Below are 19,491 nucleotides of genomic sequence, written 5' to 3' on the forward strand. Positions count from 1 at the left end.
GGTGGCCGGTGTGTACTGCTTTGGCTGACCAGCCAGTGCTTGTCAACGGAGGGGAGTGGTGCTTCCAGTAGGGTATGTGGTACATACACCCTTTTGAATGCCGTGGATTCCGATTATGACTGCAGAGAAACCAAGCCGGATTTTTTTTTGGCAGAACTTTGGGACCCCGGTTGTGGGAGGGGACTTCCTGAAACCCCAGACTGCCAGACCTGATGCTCAGGAATGCAAGTACAGGTGGCTTTTGACCAACATGGGGCATTCAAAGTTGATAGCCCAGAACCTCTTTTTTGGCGGGGGATTTTTTTCCTGGAATCTGGGACCTGTGCGAGCTCCTGGAGACCTGGATTTTAATTTTGAACCCCCCTATTGCAGGATGAGGAAGAGGATTGGATCTCCAGGCTCTCAAACCTTGAGTGTGGTTCATGACATGTACATGTAGTCTATGTACATGTGAGTCTGCGCTGCGGAGCCCGTGCTATGGCTCATAAAAGATGGTACCCAGGAAATGTAGGAGTCTTTGGGAACAAACTGGCAGATAAGGCCAGAAACCTGTCCTTCCTGGACCCCAGGATATGTACCAGTGTGTCAAGGGCAAAATCCAGCCTGATGGCGCACCAAAAGACATGGAAAGCTTCACCCATGACGGTTTTCCCCGTCCAATCAGCTTTTCACCAACTTCAATCAGGTCACATTCAGCTCAACACCTTTCAATTAAAATGCAGATTATCACCATTTCCCATTTGTGAAAAGTGTGACGTCCCAGAAACAGTTGATCACCATTTGGTTTCTTGTTCCAGGTACGTCTCAGCAAGAAGAATGTCCTGATTGATTCTTAGGAAGGAATCACCACCAATGCCATTAGGAGGAGGACGCTCCTGAATAATCCCCGGGACTTTGGAGCCACAGAGGCATTTTTGCGGCTATTGGCTAGATTGCCTCAACTAGCAAAAACACGAACAGCAGCTGCTGAGCTGTCATCCTGCGGCAACCCTTTCTGGAACTCCTTTCCGCTTCTCAACCCATACTCTCTTGCCTCACTCCCTTTTCTTTCATCTCTTTCTCTCATATCTTTCATTCCATGAATCACCCTTCAGCCATGTGGTCATATCCTTCTCTTGCTTTGTTTGTTTCTCTATGGCTTCTCCCATGGCAACATTGCTCTCCTAATTTGCATATGCACAGTTATGGTATTCAAAATTGCATAAGATTTTTTTACATAAAATCATAAACTGAGATTTTGGCTGGGAGATGTCACTTTAAGTTTTATGCACGCTGACATCTCCCAGCCAAGATTGGTTTTATGATTTTATGTAAATAGTGACATATGCAATTTTGAATACCATAAGTGCAAATCAAATCTGCATTTTTATCAAAAAAATGAGACTCATCATTTCCCTCTTGTATCTTATCCGCAATCACCTCGAGCTTCATCCTCACTCCTCTGGCTTACAAGTAATAGCAAACCAAATTTGCTCGCATCTTTCCTGCTATACCAGTGAGAGAGCCCCGAAGGGCCTGCCGGCAGGGGCCGGTCACAGGAGTGATGAGAGAGAAACGGGCTGAGGACAGCAGGCACGGTACGGGGCGGTGTTCAATAGTCGTGGAAGGATGGTGAAAGGGTCCTTCCACGCCTGCTGCCTCAGATAGACTACATACATCTTGTGACATGTGTGTGAGAGATGCGGGACATGGGAGAAGCAGAATAAAAGACATGAGAATACAACCTGAGTATTATACTCAACAAGGAGGTCACGTGACCTCCTGTGACAGCGAGCACCCGTGACAGAGGTCTTGTGATCCACCCTTTGTCTATGACGTCACGCGAAGCTGCACCGATGTATTTACATAAATACCATGAGTATTTTATAAACTCTGGGGTCTGTGATAATCACACAGAACTCCGCCAAACCGCCTTTTCCTCCTTCAAGTCAACTGTTCAACTCCTCTGGGTCGCACTTAAAATCATGATTAGGGCGGTCAGCCGGTTTGGCCCTCGGCTAACCATTGGAAAAGCGAACACTCGATCAAGATTGACCCACTGGTCATGTATCTCCTATCGACCGAGTCATGGCAGTCCGTTTATGAGCTCCAGAAAAATGATGTCACCCGCCTCGATTCATAGTGATGCTTCTGATGGTCCGTTCACTGCCTTTCATAGTATGGACTTTCCCGGGTCAATATGTCTGATCAGCTCATCGCTTCGCTCAGCTTGGAGCTCACAGGTTAACTCGAAACCGCTGTTCAAGAAGATCCTGATTTCCAATCGGTGAGGAGGCATTTCAGCTTAGAAAGAAGCCACCAGGGGACTAATGACAGGCCTTGATTTAGCGGTGAAGTAGCTTGTCGAATCATTCGAACTGCTAGGAAATTGGGTGTGAAGACAGTAGCCATTTACTCGGACGCAGACCAAGAATCCCGACATGTGAAAATGGTAAGTAGTTCAAGTAGATGTACTGCTTTATGTTTGATTGATCAGGTCCTTATATTTTGCTGGATCTGTTATCTTGATTGCAGGCTGACGAGGCTTACCGGGTCGGCCCAGCTCAATCAACAGAAAGCTACTTGAACATTGAAAAGATTGTGGAGTTTTGTATTCGTAGTGGCGCCCAAGTGAGTACAGGTGACATCTCATCATAGAAGCTTATGATGGGCAAATTTTATGGTACGACCTAGTAACTCTCTTGTTAGGCCGTTCATCCGGGTTGGGGTTTTCTTTCAGGTCAGCTCCCTATCATGCCAGACTCCAACACGATAAAGTCCACGTTTTTACTTACACCAAACGCTCGGGCTCACATAGAACGCGCCGAGTTTGCCGAACGATTGAAAAAAGCGGGCGTTGTCTTCATTGGTCCACCCAGTGCTGCCATCATCAGCATGGGATCCAAAAGCCAATCAAAAGAGGTTAGAAACTTTGCATTTCCACATGACGTTAAAGCAACGCTGATTTTGAGCCTTAAAAAAATAGATCATGATTTCGGCTGGCGTGCCTTGCGTTCCAGGGTACCATGGTAAGAACCAGGACCCCGATTTCTTGAAAAGTGAAGCGGATAAGATTGGGTATCCAGTTTTAATCAAAGCCATCAAGGGCGGCGGTGGAAAAGGGATGAAAATTGTCTTGGACCCGTCCGAATTTCAATCTCAATTGGAGAGCGCCCAGCGAGAAGGCGAGCAAAGTTTTGGTGATGGGACCGTAAGAATCTTGATCTCTTTCTGAACATATCCAAACGATTACCGATATTGATCATTGAGTTCTGGATTTCTGATACTTACAGGTACTTTTGGAGAAATATTTGCTCAATCCTAGACATGTCGAGGTTCAGATGTGAGCATTAGGAGAAAATCAACCGGGTATTATCGCCGATGAATACTGACTCCACCGTCTTTAGATTTGGTGATATGCATGGAAACTACGTCCATCTACATGAGCGTGACTGCTCTGTGCAAAGAAGACACCAGAAGATAATTGAGGAAGCTCCTGCACCAGGGCTGAGCTTGGAACAGAGAACCAAACTTGGTGAAAAGGCAGTAGCTGCAGCTCAAGCTGTCAACTATGTGGGCGCGGGTACTGTAGAGGCGAGTATTATTTGTCTGTTGTGTTTTTCAGACCCTTGGATCCTGGCCCAGCTAATGATTCACTTTAAACTCCACAGTTCATCTTAGACTCGACCGGAGACTTTTATTATATGGAAATGAACACCAGGTGAGCTGCAGTTTTGGCTTGCGACTTATCGCCAAATTTGGATTATTCATTCGAAAAATGTATCGATGCCTTGGTTTCTTTCAGATTACAAGTTGAAGTACATCATTTCCTCTACCTTCTGCGATCCAAAATGTTCGGCCTAACCTTTGATTGCATGTGATGATCAGCATCCAATTACAGAAATGATCACCGGGCAAGACCTGGTTCAGTGGCAACTGGAAATCGCATCGGGAAACCCGATTCCAATCTCACAAAAAGAGATACCATGCTTTGGTCACGCTTTTGAGGCTCGGATTTACGCTGAATCCCCGCGACGGTCAGTCGATTCATTTGAGAACTCAAGGTCATACATTCCCCTTGTAGGTATACTCATCGCCTGAACGTCATTTGATCTGAGCAGAAACTTTTTGCCGGACGTTGGCCCGCTCGTTCATGTCAAGACACCCGCTGAAAGTAACTCAGTTCGGGTTGAAACTGGGGCGGAAAGTGGGGATGAGATTAGCGGTAAGCTTCCTACATAAATAAGAAAATTTGTTAGATCAATTCAGCTCTATTACTAACAGGTATGCACAGTTTACTATGACCCCATGATTGCCAAGTTGGTTGTTCATTCCCCCAAAGACAGAACTTCAGCACTTGCTCTTTTGCATAGAAAACTCGAAGAGTATCAAGTCGTCGGACCATCCACAAATATTGAATTTCTGAAGAGTCTTAGTAGTCACCCAGCTTTTATTGCAGGTGAAGTGGAGACCGGCTTTATCGAAAAACACAACGAACAACTTTTCCCGCCGATGCCTGATCGACCGCCAAAAGAAGCACTCATTAATGCGACTATTTGTTCTGCATTACAGGAAATAAAAGCCCGACAACAACGAGGATCAGTCGGACAAGTGAGCAATTCTTGGGACATGCTACACGGATGGAGACTTGGGGGACAGCAAATTTCTCGCCAGTATGAGTTTAGCACGGTGCCCGTCGATTCTTCATCGCCCGGTACCCCAGCCTACCCAGTTAGCTTGGAATTCTCCGGTACCGCGAATTCATCATCAACGTTGGATTTCGAGATCAACCTTGCTCCACTCGAATCCGAAGGCGCCAGATCCTCCCACCAAGTTAAGACGTATCTAGATACCAGCAGTGGTACATCTCCGAGTACCTCTAGCAACACTGTGACTTCGATTGTTGATGGCAAGCGGGATGTTGCCGTGCATGTTGCACAAAATGATCATTCGACGGCCTTCAGCAAGAGGCATCACGTTTTTGCTGGTGACACCGTCAACTCATTGGGAATTCCTTGGCCCAAATGGGTAAAACTTTTGAAAGGAGAAGAATCCGATAAGAGTCTTACGGGCAACGCAGTACAGGCGGTCATGCCTTCGAAAGTTATCAAGGTGATGGTGGCTCCAGGCGATCAAGTCAAAGCCGGTGATGGACTCATTGTGCTTGAAGCAATGAAGACTGAGGTGAGTTGTCATTTGAGCTATCCTCATCTGTTCAAACCCAAAGTTTTACAACTTTATTGCATCGATGTTTTGTTGTGCAGGTGGTGTTGAAGGCCTCCAGGGATGGGACCGTTTCTGATGTCCAAGCCCGAGTTGGTGACATGGTCAAGCAGGGCAAAACTCTAGTGGTTTTATCCCCTGAGGCATGATCCGGTACTCCGTTCACTCAACACTCCTGCAGAAGACTGTAAGATATGTATAAACAGCAAGGATCCCATTAAACTGTTAGCGACTCATGGGTAAACAAATCAATGACTTTTCTGCTCGGTCTTGTATAGTTGTATGCTGCAAAATATCGAGTGTCAATCGAATCCGAGTTAGTATATCGGCTAGTATATCCGCCTTTCATCTTGAAGGGCGCGGAGGAGACGGGTTCGATTCCCGTACTCGGAATGTTTAGCTTTCTTTACTACTATAGCAACAGATTATTTTTGTGGTACATTTGAATTGCTCACATGCTGACACCGTCAGCACAAATGATGTCACGTGTTGATACCGTCAGCACAAAAAACGTCAAGTTGGTGACAACTGTGTACAAATATTAGGTTTCTTTTTGTCCTTGAGGCTTATGGGATGGTCCAGGTGAGCTGCTTATCCAAGAAAGAAACAAAGGCAACTCTCATTGAAAGCTTGTTGTTTTTGCAAATTGACGCAAATTCAGCTGCTGGCACTTGCTACAATGCTAGGCGCCTAGGTGGGCTGTGAATAATTGTCCAGCCTGTGCTTGTAGCTTTACTTTTTCAACAATACAGAAATACATTACATGGTTTCATTCTGATTGTCTAGGGTGGCCCGGGAGTTATTCTTATATAACTCCCAAGTCACCCAAGTTTAGAATAGGGGGAAGATCCCCTCCTCTCTTTCCTTTCCCTGTGCCTTCTTTGATCCTCCTTGGAGAGTATCACAATGCAGTTGGGAAAGTAGAGGAGTGGGGAGGGGGGTTCCTCAAGCTTCCTTCAATGGTGGGCAAGCTATGCTAACTGTAGTGTAGCTGAATTCAGCTAACTGTTAGTGTAGCATTAGTGAAATTCTGCCGGATCTGTACTAATGCTACGTGCACAGGGCTCAAAAAAGCGCCTGTCACGCTGCGCTACAGCAGTTTTTAGGAATTTTTTGCAGGTCAAAGCGCTGTTGCCTAGCGTAACACTGCATATCAGCATTAGCAGCACGCTAACACTGCAGAAAAAATGTGGTGCTACTAGTACTAATATGCTAAAGCTAAGTGGCCCTGAAGTGTAGTGTAGTGTAGCGGCCCACTGTTGGAACTTTCTTAGTAGGTAGTCTGGTGCTACTCCTCCATGGGATCTCCTAGTGGCAAGGTCTGAACCCAAGGGCGGGTGGGAACCCTAAATGGGCCAGTGGATGTGGCAAAAAACTTCCTCTGTTCCACCAAAATCTTTCTCCATTGAGCAGAAATACAGTGGCGGTTTGTAATTGGTGGTATCAAGTGATTTCCTGATTCCGCGTCAACTACTGCTAGTGGATAGCAGTTGAGTTATGGAAGATGGATGCCCCTGACTTAACTAAGCCTCCCGGGACTGGGGGTGCAGAGCACCCCAATGCAAAGCATCTCCCATTCCCAATGGGAGGCTTATGAGTTATTGACTGTTTTCCTCGTGGGAGCTTCAGGACAATCATGGCTTTTGGCCAGCTTTTTGAATCAAATTTTCCTTACACAGCGCACACGCCTTGTGAGTCATCAAGCTGAAGTGCAGCGGATAGCTGAGCATCTCAGCTTCAATTTAGTGTCACTTTTGTGATATCTACACTTGAAGGAGAGTGTTGCCCTTGCTCAGCAGTCAAGGTGGATGGAGGATGTAGTTCTTTATTTCAATTGAGTCCACATGGATCTTCTGGGAATTTACGTACACACTTCTGGTCAAACACAAAAAAATCACAAACTTCAAAGGGGGATGGAAAGAGTTTGTGAAGGGGGAAAAATTGGTGATTGACACCAAAAGAAAGAGAAAAAGCAGGCCTTTAATCTGGCACCACAGGCAATATGAATACACAAGGAGAAGACACCTGAAAGGGGAGTGGGAAAAAAATCCCACCAAAACACTGAAAGCTCTCAAGCCAAATTTTTGGCTTTACCTGCAAGTCCCTCCTTCGGAGGTCGCGCTTTGCGCCAGCCTAGACCGTACCAGAGCCCTCTGAAGCAAGGGACTTGTGATAAGTCAGGATGCCCGGCGCAATGGATTTTGTCAGCTTGACGTGCGCCCACTGGGCCACCAATTGGGCAGTTGTAAAGCAATTTGGCAACGCTGTAACAGATCCAATACAATACAGTCACCAGGGGAGATATTTTCCCACTCCCCAGGGAGTGCCCTACCATAACTTTTTTCCATAACTGTGCTGGAGGCCTTTGGTAAACAAAAATTGGATAGGTATGAAAAAGACTGGAATTCAGATGTCAAAATCAGTTGTAAATCATCCAAGTTTATTAAATTCACAAAAACATGGCAAAAAAGATCTAAGTTTTGGTGTGCAGCCTAATTTGGCCACTGTTGAATAGATTACCCCCAAACACTAGGTGCCACGGATAGAATCTCCAGCTTGTGACAGTGCAACAAGCAAAAAAGAGTTGGCATTTTGTTGTCTCAAGCAGGGGCCTAATCAAGCGAAGTAGGGGGCCTGCAGGGAGGGGCCAGGACAAAACCGGAACCCCTGGGCCGGGGGAACATTGCCCATCTCACACTCCCTTTAAATACCTGTTGACCAAAGCCTGACACTGGTGCCCCTGACCTTGTCTCCACCGCTGCCCCGTTGGCCACCCAAACCATGCCGCTAGCGCCTCCGTTGCTCCCCTCCACCATACTGGCAAGTTGCAACCATCACTTGCCCTGCGCGCCACAGTTCAACCGTATCACAATGCCTTGCCACCCACATCAGCTCCAATTGATCAGTACATATGTTGCTTCTTAGAACAACATTATTGTGCACCAAGGCTGGCAGCGGGGAAGCTGACGACCGCTGGGCAAGTTTAGTGTGGCTCTTTGCACCTGCCCATCAAGTCCTCCCAGGACTCCACCTGGCCTCACTCAGGACTTCTCTGGCATTGGCATTGCCAATACCTTGCCGAGTATGGTTACATCCCCAGACTGGTCCGCAAGACCAATTCGACGAGGTCCTCCCCCAGCAGCACCATCCCAAACGCGCCCCCGAATCGGCCAACCACTTGCCTACTCGCTTTGACAACCTTAGTTGCTTGCAGACTAACCAGTACTTGGTTTGCCCCAACACTGCGACTGATTCCCAGGAGGGCCAGTATCTTATGGGCCTCAATCCGTCTGGATATGAAAGGTCAGCTGTCTTGCGTAGATTCCAGAGGTCGTAGGCATTTCTCTTAAAGTTGATGGTTTTTTTAGCAGGCCTAGCCAGACTACTTGGATTTATTCAACTCAACATTGTCCCCAATCACTTCAAACAAGGGCAAGTTTAACACGCACTTCTAGTCCCCTTGTCCGAGCTCGCACTCAAACTCGTCAGATGATCTGGCATTCCAAGGCCAAGGAGGCGAGAGAGCGACTCTGCAGCTCTTCTTTGCAGCGGGAGGAGCCTTGATACGCTCGAGCCGTTGCCCGCGAATACAAGTTCGTCCGGCTCGTGCCCAGCCCAAGCACCTCAAGCAAGGCCTCCAGTCGCGGCGGCCTCTCGCTGCGCATCAACACCGCCAACACCAGCCCCAAGATAGAGAAAGAAATTGCAGCAGCAGAGCCGCTACTGCGGCCACCGGCAACGACGAGGGGCCGTCCAAGATCAGCTTCAGCGGCGACAGGAGCAACCATCCCAGCCCGATTGGCAAGACGCGCAAGCGCTTCAAGCAGCTTACCTACACTGCCGCCAACCAGGACGGGGCCGGAGCGCATGGGCCGGTGGGGCCCAGACCCAGCGCCATCCAGTATCTGGACTGCTAAACCACCGTGCGTCTCCTCTCTCTCTCCTCTCCAACGGCGATCCCGAGCTCACCACGATGTGGGTTTGGTTTCCGACGGACAGGCCGACGGACGGACGCAGGTGAAAAATTTGGAGCAACTGAAAGTATTTATTACTATCAGAAACTGGTACAATACATAACACGAGACAACTTTAATAAGAAACTATTAAGTATAAGCGTGTAGTACCTGAAAGCAACTCGAGGCAAACTCGAGTTGTGATTGAACTGTGCTGGGGTAACAAGAGTGGGCTGGTTTGGCGAGTACCGTGTGGGTTCGCTGGGAGGTTTTATTGAGAAGGCTAGCTGTTGTTCATGCGGCCATCATGGTCAGCAATGATGTCGAGCTACCCTTCCTTTTTTCTTGTCTGCTGTTTGACTCACGTGTGCAGGACGAAGTCAGTTTACGATCTTCGTTTTGTCCCTGCGGCAGAGCTCTGTCGTGCTATTTAGATCTGCTTGACAAACGATGTTTGTTCAAGTCAGCTGTTGCTTTTCTTCTTTGTTCTTTTTAGGTCTGAGGACATTGGATCACTTACCAGTCGTTAGACCGTTTGTGATCCTGTCTAGGAGGGCGTCCTTCGGTTTGTTGCCGAGTCGTTCCGCAAGCGTTCTATTTAAAGAACGAGATTGAGTCAGCCTTGCGAAAAGTCTGCTTCAATCTTGCCTCGGGAACATACAAGGTTTTGAACTCTGGAGCTGTCTTTGTCTTGGCTTTGGCCGGGGCGGCTACCGGTGAAGGTTTAGGTTCTGTGATCAGCAAAGCGATTCACTTTAGCTTCTGGTCTGGGTTAGGGTTTGGACTGCGAAAGGAGGCTTGACGCTCACCTTTCATAGCAGCTGGGGTCTGGGGTTTGCTTTTCCGCGCGAGCTTCCTTTGCGGTTGCTGCGGGTCTAAGTCTGGTCCGGTATTCTCACAGCCTTGCATGCGACGAGTCGTCAGATTCGAAGCAACATCAGAGATTTGAGTCACTCCTATAATCGCAAGAGACCGACAAATGGTGGATCGTCCGAGAGGTTCGGTGAGGAAGTCAGCCGCGTTGGAATGCGTCTTGACGTATTGCAAGTTGATGAGCCGGGACAGGATGAGTTCGCAAACGAAATGCAGTCTAATGTTCATGTGTTTAGTCCTAAAGCTATTCTGCGACGTTTCGCTATTTGCCAAGTCTATTGCGCCTTTATTGTCGACATGAACTGGGATATTTTCGACTCTTGCCTGCAACTCGACCTCCTGAATGAGGCTAGCAAACCAAGCCAGGTCCCTGCCGAGGTCGGACAGAGCCTTATATTCCGCCTCGGCAGTTGATAGCGAGACCGTAGGTTGTTTGGTGGACTTCCAATTGAGAAGATGGTTGCCACTGGTCACGACAAACCCGGTAGTTGAACGCCTGGTGTCGGGACAATTTCCCTAGTCAGCGTCCGAGAAGGCTTTCATGGCGTAGTTATCAGAGCGCTTGAAGGTTATTCCGACGTGCCGGGTCCCTGACAGATATCGGAACACTTGCACTGCCGCTTGGTACTGCCGAATGCCCGGATTCTCCAGGTACTGCAACAGCTGGCTGACTGCGAAGGAAATGTCAGGCCTCGTGAGAATGCTTAGATAGTTCAAGGAGCCGATCAAGCCGCGGTAGTTGACATTCAGTTTGTTGAAGGACTCAATTTCATGAGCGGTGGCTTTGGAGAGACGCTCCCTCGGGTTAAGAGGGCAAGAGGCCGGGTGCTCCTTTTCAAGGTTGAATTTGGCTAGCTTCCGCTCAATGTACTGAGTCTGGTTGATTTGCAGACCGTCTTTGAACCGGTCAATATTCATTCCAAGTAAGAACTCAGCCTCCCCTGGGTACTTGATCTCGAATTCCCGTTCCATCTCGGCCTTGAACGCTTCCGGTGCTTGACTGATGATCACGATATCGTCCACATGCGCAAAAAGCCACGTGGCTGGGCGGCCACTTTCCTCGCGCCTCCAAAACACGCAAGGATCGGAGATAGAGATGTGAAAGCCGAGTGTGGTCAATTATGAGGATAGTCTTTTGTACCACACAAGTGGCGCTTGCCGTAGGCCATAGATAGCCTTCTTGAGATGTAAGACAGAGTTCTGCGGGCATTCATACCCCTGAGGCAGGAGAAGGGTCACCGTGTCCTCCAGCGGACACGTCAGGAACGCACTTCTGACATCTAGCTGATGTATCTTCAGCCCATGATTTACTGCGAAGGAGATGAGTAACCGGAGGGATGCAGCTTTGCCCGTCGGGGCGTAGATGATGTTGAAGTTTCGTCCGTGGACCTGCCGGAAGCCTTGCGCACAGATCCGGTCCTTGAACTCAATAACCTCATTCGCCGGCCCGAGCTTTCGTCTGTATGCCCAGGTTGCTGGAATCGGCTCGTCCGCATCCAGTCGGGCTCGAACCACCCATACTTCATGCTTGATCATGTTTTCGATTTCTTTCTGCTCGGCCTTTGTCCAGTTGTCACGATCTTTTCCGCTCATCGCTTGTTTGTGGTTTTTGGGATCGACCTCAATTTCAATAAGATACAACTGCCGAGATCGCCTGCCAGAAATGATATTGCTCGAGTCAATACTGCTGGAGATTTCCTTTGGTGGAGGGGCAGTAGTCCACGCATACCTCCGCCGGGGCGCCTGATCCAGTGCTTCTAGCGAGGTAGAGCCTCCGGTGACGACATCGGGACCAGCGGGGCTGCTTGCCCGAAGGTCTTGAGCAAGTCTATTGAATTTGACTTCCTCATCTTCTAGTTGAGCATCAGTGGCTTGTTGGTGCTCATCAGGAACGGAGTCTTCCTCCGCGAACGGTAGCGGATCGTCTGCCTTGAATGACGGAAGCTTGTTCACGCCAAGCGACGTGTAGCTCTTGTTGAGAGGCGGACATTCGGGGAAGGACGCTTCGTCGAAGTGAACGTGTTTGGCTGTCACAATTGCCTTGTCTTCGAGCCGGAGAACCTTGTAAGACAAATAGTCATTGTTGTACCCGAGGAGAATTCCTTCCCAGGAAATTGCCGAGAATTTGGTGTCGCGTTTTTGCTTTGGCTTGACTATCCAAACTCGGCAGCCGAACGGCCTGAAGAAATGGATATTTGGTTTGACTTTGAACATCTGTTCCAGCGGACTCGACTTGCTTTTCCCTAGAGAGGGGAGGCAATTCGTAGTTGACGTCGCCATTTGGACGGCCTCTGCCCACCACTCGGGAGCGAGATTGGCCTGCATCATTAGGCAACCTGTCATGTCAATGACTGTGCGATTGGCGCGCTCAACCAGCCCATTGTTTTGTGGTGTATACGCTGGTGCCACGTTGTGCTGAATTCCCTCTGATTTGAGGTGATCTCCAAGAGTGCCGTTAACGAATTCTCCGCCGCCATCGGAGATGAGTTTCTTCAGTTGATAACCTGTCTGTTTCTCGAAGAACGTTTGGAAATCAAGTATAGCTCGCGCAGCCTGTCCTTTTTCCTTCAGAATGACCGTGTGGATTAGGCCGGTGAACTGATTGACGTACCTTGCTCCGCCGTTTGTTGGGGGAGAGATCGGCCCGACCAGGTCGGCATGAACAACGCTCAAAGGGGCATCGGCTGTCTTGAATGTACCGTTGCAGGGAATGCGAGTTAGCTTCCCTTTCATGCAAGCTGTGCACGCATGGGTCTTTTCCAGGGCTAGTGGTCCATTGACGGCGTGCGCTATGCGCCCGGAGCTGGCATGTCCAAGGCGGTTGTGCCATTTCTGGTAGGTAGACAGTTCGGGCGCAACCGTGGTCGAAAGGCTGATTGCTGGTTTAGATGAGGGCATGGCGTCTACAATTTCCAACAAATCGTTGGAGACATCCACTTGGAAGGGCCTGTTGCTGTCGATTTTGACTTCGAAGATTCCATCCCGCTCGCGTACAGACACCTGGCTGTTCATGAGTTGCATCATCAAGACCAGGTTGCAAGTGAGGTTTGGGACGAATAGGGCGCCCTGCAGAGTAAGGCAGTCACCGGATGGAAGGTGCAGTTTGGCCGTTCCACGGGCCACAGCCACGAGTTCAGACTTGCCGTTCCCCGTCAAGATGCTGATGTTGACTGGTGTGGTATCTTGGAAGTAGCATAAGGAGTTGAGCATGTGATTGCTTGCTCCCGAATCAAGGATGGTCGACAGAGACTTGGAGCGGGTGGTAGCATTGTAGGTGAATGAGGGTCTGACGCTCGTGTGATGTGCTTCTTCTTCATCTTTGTCAGCTGCCGTATAGTAAGCAGTGCGCTGCTTCTTCTCTGGACAACCCTGGTCTGCGAGTGGTCGCTCAGGCGGCCGAGTCGATGGATGAATAGTCCAGCAGTTCTCTTCTGTGTGAGATGTAGCTTTCGGATTGTGCTTTCCACCGCTGCATCGGATGATCTGATGTCCCGGTTTCTTTTGCTTTCGAGATGGGCCCGTGGCTAAAGCTGTAGCTGATGGTTCGGGGTCCTCCACAAACTTTCTCTTTGTTGCCGTCTCATGCCGGCCGATGTCTCTTAATTTGGCGATGATCTCTTTTGGCTTTGCCAAGGCTTTGAGATCGGCGAACAGTGCCTGCATAAGCATGGGTCGCTTCTTCGTAATTTTACCAACGATGCCGCATCCGATGAGCTCGTCAGGGACCTTGAGGCCGAGAGAGCTAAATTCAGCCAAGCTCTCCTCCATTTCAATAATGTACGTGTTAAGATCCTTGTTGTATTGGATATCCAACCATTTGTTCCAGACCTGGAACACAGAGAGTAGCAAATCAGAGGCGTAAATTGTTTTGATGTCTGTCCATATCACATGGGGATCTTGCTCATTGGCGTCATTAATGACGCTCGTGAATATTGCGTTTGAGATTGCTTCACTGAGGATACTGCAAGTTCGGAGTGCTCCCTGGAGCTTGTCCTCATCCGGTTCTTTTGACAATGGCACATCTAGGTAAGTCTCTAGGCGCCTTGGACAAAGGTGCATCTTGATTTTGCGCTCCCAGAGAGGGAAGTTGGTCCCGTCGAATTTTGGGACATTGACGTGGTCCTTATCAGGACTGTAGGCGTCGTTCTTCGGAGCAGCGGGAGTCTTATCGCTAGTAGCGCTTGGTCCTTGGTTCCTAGTATTTGCCATTTCAAGTTGCTTTCAGCTACTGGTCGAGGTAGTTGTATCGAGCAGATCGCGAGACTGTAAATCTGAAAAATTTGGAGCAACTGAAAGTATTTATTACTATCAGAAACTGGTACAATACATAACACAAGACAACTTTAATAAGAAACTATTAAGTATAAGCGTGTAGTACCTGAAAGCAACTCAAGGAAAACTCGAGTTGTGATTGAACTGTGCTGGGGTAACAAGAGTGGGCTGGTTTGGCGAGTACCGTGCGGGTTCGCTGGGAGGTTTTATTGAGAAGGCTAGCTGTTGTTCATGCGGCCATCATGGTCAGCGATGATGTCGAGCTACCCTTCCTTTTTTTCTTGTCTGCTGTTTGACTCACGTGTGCAGGACGAAGTCAGTTTACGATCTTCGTTTTGTCCCTGCGGCAGAGCTCTGTCGTGCTATTTAGATCTGCTTGACAAACGATGTTTGTTCAAGTCAGCTGTTGCTTTTCTTCTTTGTTCTTTTTAGGTCTGAGGACATTGGATCACTTACCAGTCGTTAGACCGTTTGTGATCCTGTCTAGGAGGGCGTCCTTCGGTTTGTTGCCGAGTCGTTCCGCAAGCGTTCTATTTAAAGAACGAGATTGAGTCAGCCTTGCGAAAAGTCTGCTTCAATCTTGCCTCGGGAACATACAAGGTTTTAAACTCTGGAGCTGTCTTTGTCTTGGCTTTGGCCGGGGCGGCTACCGGTGAAGGTTTAGGTTCTGTGATCAGCAAAGCAATTCACTTTAGCTTCTGGTCTGGGTTAGGGTTTGGACTGCGAAAGGAGGCTTGACGCTCACCTTTCATAGCAGCTGGGGTCTGGGGTTTGCTTTGCCGCGCGAGCTTCCTTTGCGGTTGCTGCGGGTCTAAGTCTGGTCTGGTATTCTCACAGCAGGAAATGACGCTCAACGCTACGTCAATGGCCGGCCGCCCTGTAACGCCTGCGGCCTCTTTGTCAAGCTGCACGGCACGCTCCGGCCCGCGGCCTCAAGCACAGGTACATAAACACTTTCTCTTTTTGTGTTGTTTGGTTGCAAGAGATGTTGATTGGATTGTTGGTTGGCTTTGTAGGCTTTATCAAGCGCCACAACTGCGGGAAGAATGTGGACAAGCCCGCCGCTTCCGTGTCCACTTTGTCAAAGCTCCCCCCGCCACACTAGGCAGTTTTTGCCCTCAATCGCGCCTCGCCTTCCTGGTGGGGCTTATAGGCGTGGGGGTGGGCTGGGTGGGTTCTTTGGGTGGGTGGTGTTTGTGGGCTTGGGAAGTGGCTGGGGAGATTGGACGGGGGATCCATATTGAACTGTGTTTTTTGAAACTCTCCAGCCACTCAGGCACACTGGCAGATTTGTTGAATATTGCTGGAGACTGGGAAAATTTGAGATGGTGGAATGAAAAACTTGTTCAGCAGTTATGGTTTAGATTTTGATGGTGGGAAGGCATCAGGATTTATCAAGTGTACTGGTTCTAGGATTCCCTTTTAATCTCAACACTTCAACTCCCAGTTCCAGGCACCAACACTGCCTTACTCAAACCAGCAATACTTGCTATGCCTGTGCAATTGAGATGGAAAAACCCCATCAGTGCTGGGATAAGACAAGTAAATTTGATAAAGGTCTATTGTACTCAGGGCTTTATTTATAATTTTATGTATCTATCCTTTAACTTTATGTATAATTTTATGTATCTTTCCTTTAACACAACCTGGAGTTTATGGATGCAGTTCATATCTAAAATGTGCTTTTCAGAGGGCATTTACTGGCCTGTGGACAAGAATGGGGAGAGGGTCTGATGCTGGAGATGCTGGCCCTGAAACTATAAATTTGCAGCGGCGAAGCCGCCTTGCCCTCTAGTCCTGAAATAAACCATAACTTGCCAAGAAATCATCCAGAACTCATCTAGAATTCATCCAGAACTCATCCAGAATATAGGCCTTTCTTGGCTGCATGACCAGTGTGTCCTTTTCATGGAGATGTGAAAGTCCCAGCCTGTGATATTGTCCCCCTCATGTACTTGCATACATCAGGGGGACAATTGGTGTCTCAACACAAAGGTTTTACTTTTCATGTGGCTGTGAAAGGCCCATCCTGTGATAACTTCACATCAATGTACGCGCGTACATCAGGGCGACTATTAGCAAAGTGCAAAAAAGTTCACTTGCATGTGCACATGTGAATTTTGAAAAGCAAAAAAAAGCAAAATTCACCATATCATTTTTGTGAGGAGGCAAGGATATCTGGCCAAACTGGAGTGGCACTGGAGTCCAACCTTGACTTAACTCAGACTTTCACCCTATTAAAAAGGTTTTTCACCATTTTTTTTAGCCAAATTCAAATTAATTCCCGCATTTCCAAGAAATGGGTTTCACAAATTTTACTGCAACATTACCACATTCCAAAATACTAAACTCAATAGTACCAAGTTGAATTTTACTTTAATTTTGTACATGAGGGCATATAATGTGAATTACAAGAAACCCATTTTTTCAGAGGAATTACATGTGAGAATGTCAATTTTGCTTTTCTATCCTTCAACATTAGTAAACAGGTCAGGAGCAATTGATGAGTTGGATTTGGGTGAAATATTGTTTCATCATATTTTTTCCTACAGTTGTACCTAGAAAACAAGAGAATTCTATACAACATTGTGTTGAGTCCCAAATAATTCTGACTGACTTTTGAATCACTTCTCCATCCACTTTACAATTCATTTAGGGATGAGTTACTAATCCACATCAGGCCCACATCCTTCAGCTCTGGCACTTCCTGGGGAGTGGGAACATATCTCCCCTGGTGAGTATTGCTTGTTTATCTGTATTGTATTGGATAGGACAATACATGTTTTTTGCTAATCATTTATTGTATTGGATATTCCAATATGTGCATGTACGGACTTTTAGGCCCTGTTTGGCACCAATATAAATACGGGTTTACTTCGCGCACGGAGGGAAACTCGTTGCGCACGGGAATTTCCGTTGACTCGACGTCACGTGACGTCGGGCCCCCCTCCGTGCGCGCCACCAGCTCCCCTCAAAAAACTATCCGCACACGGGGGTGCCGTGCGGTGACACTGACAGGTGGCCGGGGTGAAGCACTCCGGCCATCCGGAGGAAACAATGCCCTCGATGACCGGCACAGACCGGTCATTGAGAGGGTATATCACATCTCTCTTGATGACCGGCATTCCGGTCATCAAGAGGACACATCCACCGGTACAAACCGGTCATCGGGAGGCTACAATCCTCTTGATGACCGGAATAGACCGGTCATCGGGAGGCTACATCCTTCTCGATGACCGGAATAGACCGGTCATCGAGAGGCTACATCCCTCTCGATGACCGGAATAGACCGGTCATCAAGAGGCTACATCCCTCTCGATGACCGGAATAGACCGGTCATCGGGAGGTTACATCCCTCCCGATGGATGACCGGAGTAGACCGGTCATCGAGGGGACACATCCCTCTTGATGACCGGTCTAGTGAGAGGTCACATCCCTCTTGATGACCGGTCTACTCCGGTCATCCATTGGGAGGGATGTAGCCTCCCGATGACCGGTCTATTCCGGTCATCGAGAGGGATGTAGCCTCCCGATGACCGGTCTATTCCGGTCATCGAGAGGGATGTAGCCTCTCGATGACCGGTCTGTACCGGTCATCAAGAGGATTGTAGCCTCCCGATGACCGGTCTGTACCGGTCATCGAGAGGATTGTAGCCTCCCGATGACCGGTCTATTGCGGTCATCGAGAGGGATGTAGTCTCTCGATGACCGGTCTGTGCCGGTCATTGAGGGTTTTGTTTCCTCCGGATGGCCGGAGTGTCTCAACCCGGCCACCTGTCACCGCACGGCACCCCCGTGTGCGGATAGTTTTTTGATGGGAGCTGGTGGCGCGCACGGAGGGGGGCCCGACGTCACGTGACGTCGAGTCAACGGAAATTCCCGTGCGCAACGAGTTTCCCTCCGTGCGCGAAGTAAACACGTATAAATATAGGTGATATAATCACCAATTACTCCAATACAAAATACAAAATTCAACATAAAGCCTCCATTTTTTTTGTAGGCAACCTACAGTGCTGTTCTCTTCAATTGATAACTTGGATTCAACTGATTAAGCAATCTTCAGCACCATAATACCATTATATCACTTGATATTGGTCAAAAGTGATATAATGGTATTATGGTGCCAAAGATGGCTGAATCAGTTGAATCCAAGTTATCAGTTGAAGAGAACAGCACTGTAGGTTGCCTACAAAAAAAAAATTGGAGGCTTTATGTTGCATTTTGTATTTTTTATTGAAGTAATTGGTGATCATATCACCTATATTTATGTCGGTGCCAAACGGGGCCTTACTTCGCGCACTGTGGGCGACCAATCCAAGACGTCGCGGCGCAGTGCGCGCCCTCTGACAAACAACATCTTGTTCTGCTTTCAGGTAAATTTAGCTTACAAGTTTTACTCTTTTTACTTGTATCTAGTTAATTGCTCTCAGCATCTAATAAAGCAATCTATTTCAGTTGCTCCAATTTTTTCAGGCAGCGGCCAAAAGCTTCTTTCAGCGCCAGCGCAGCAAAAAAGCCGCTGCGTGGATTCTGAATTTCGAGCAGCGCAGCAATTTATTTGTGCTTTCGGGGTAAAACAGCGCAGCGAACTAGAGGGCCACCGGCGCAGCGGATGGTGGAGATTTTCTTCGCTTTTAGCGGCTTTTCGCTGAAAAAAGGGATTATAGCCCAGAACGCTGCTGTGCTTTTGTCAGCTGAGCCGCTATTTGCTTGACATAGCGGCAATAGCGCAGAGCGCCGCTGCGCTTTTGTGCGCTGAAAAACGGGTATTTTTCCGCATTCCACCCGCAGTCTACAAAAGAATACCCCCTTGATCCCAGGTTTAGTTGCTACCCAGATATTTCACCGGAATTTGCCATTTTCAGCGCTCATTGCGTTCAAAGAAAAATTACTGTTATTTCAGCCATAATTGCCAGTTTTCAGCGCTCAGCGCAGCGGGTTTCCGCTGTTTCAGCGCTGAGCGCCACAAGATGCCGCTGCAGACCGCTTAAATATAAGAGTTTTCTCTCTCAAAAAAATTATTGTAAAGCGCAGCGGGCCACCTGCTGTTAAAAGCGCGAGGCGGGCCCAAACACGATGCGTGCAGCGTAACTGTTGCGGTGTTCTTGACTGCACAGATTGTAAATCAACCTTTGGCACATAGATATGACTCAGGCCCTGTTTGTTTCTGTGATAACATAGTGCAATCAGT

At 48.3% G+C, this 19,491-nt stretch overlaps 1 protein-coding gene across 1 annotated transcript; it reads left to right on the forward strand.

Annotated features, from left to right (window-relative positions):
- Window positions 1-2,099: 2,099 nt before the first annotated feature.
- On the forward strand, window positions 2,100-5,351 carry PtA15_12A307 (uncharacterized protein; the record flags this gene model as incomplete). Its single annotated transcript, XM_053161902.1, has 15 exons — window positions 2,100-2,136; window positions 2,209-2,266; window positions 2,329-2,431; window positions 2,515-2,610; window positions 2,689-2,719; window positions 2,798-2,901; window positions 2,966-3,190; window positions 3,273-3,322; window positions 3,387-3,573; window positions 3,651-3,700; window positions 3,785-3,797; window positions 3,868-4,016; window positions 4,101-4,204; window positions 4,274-5,163; window positions 5,244-5,351. 15 exons carry the CDS (start codon window positions 2,100-2,102, stop codon window positions 5,349-5,351), a joined length of 2,205 nt encoding a protein of 734 aa, XP_053025873.1.
- Between the last annotated feature and the right edge of the window lie 14,140 nt (window positions 5,352-19,491).

This window comes from Puccinia triticina, chromosome 12A (genome assembly GCF_026914185.1).
Source record: "Puccinia triticina chromosome 12A, complete sequence".
Classification (NCBI taxonomy): domain Eukaryota; kingdom Fungi; phylum Basidiomycota; class Pucciniomycetes; order Pucciniales; family Pucciniaceae; genus Puccinia; species Puccinia triticina.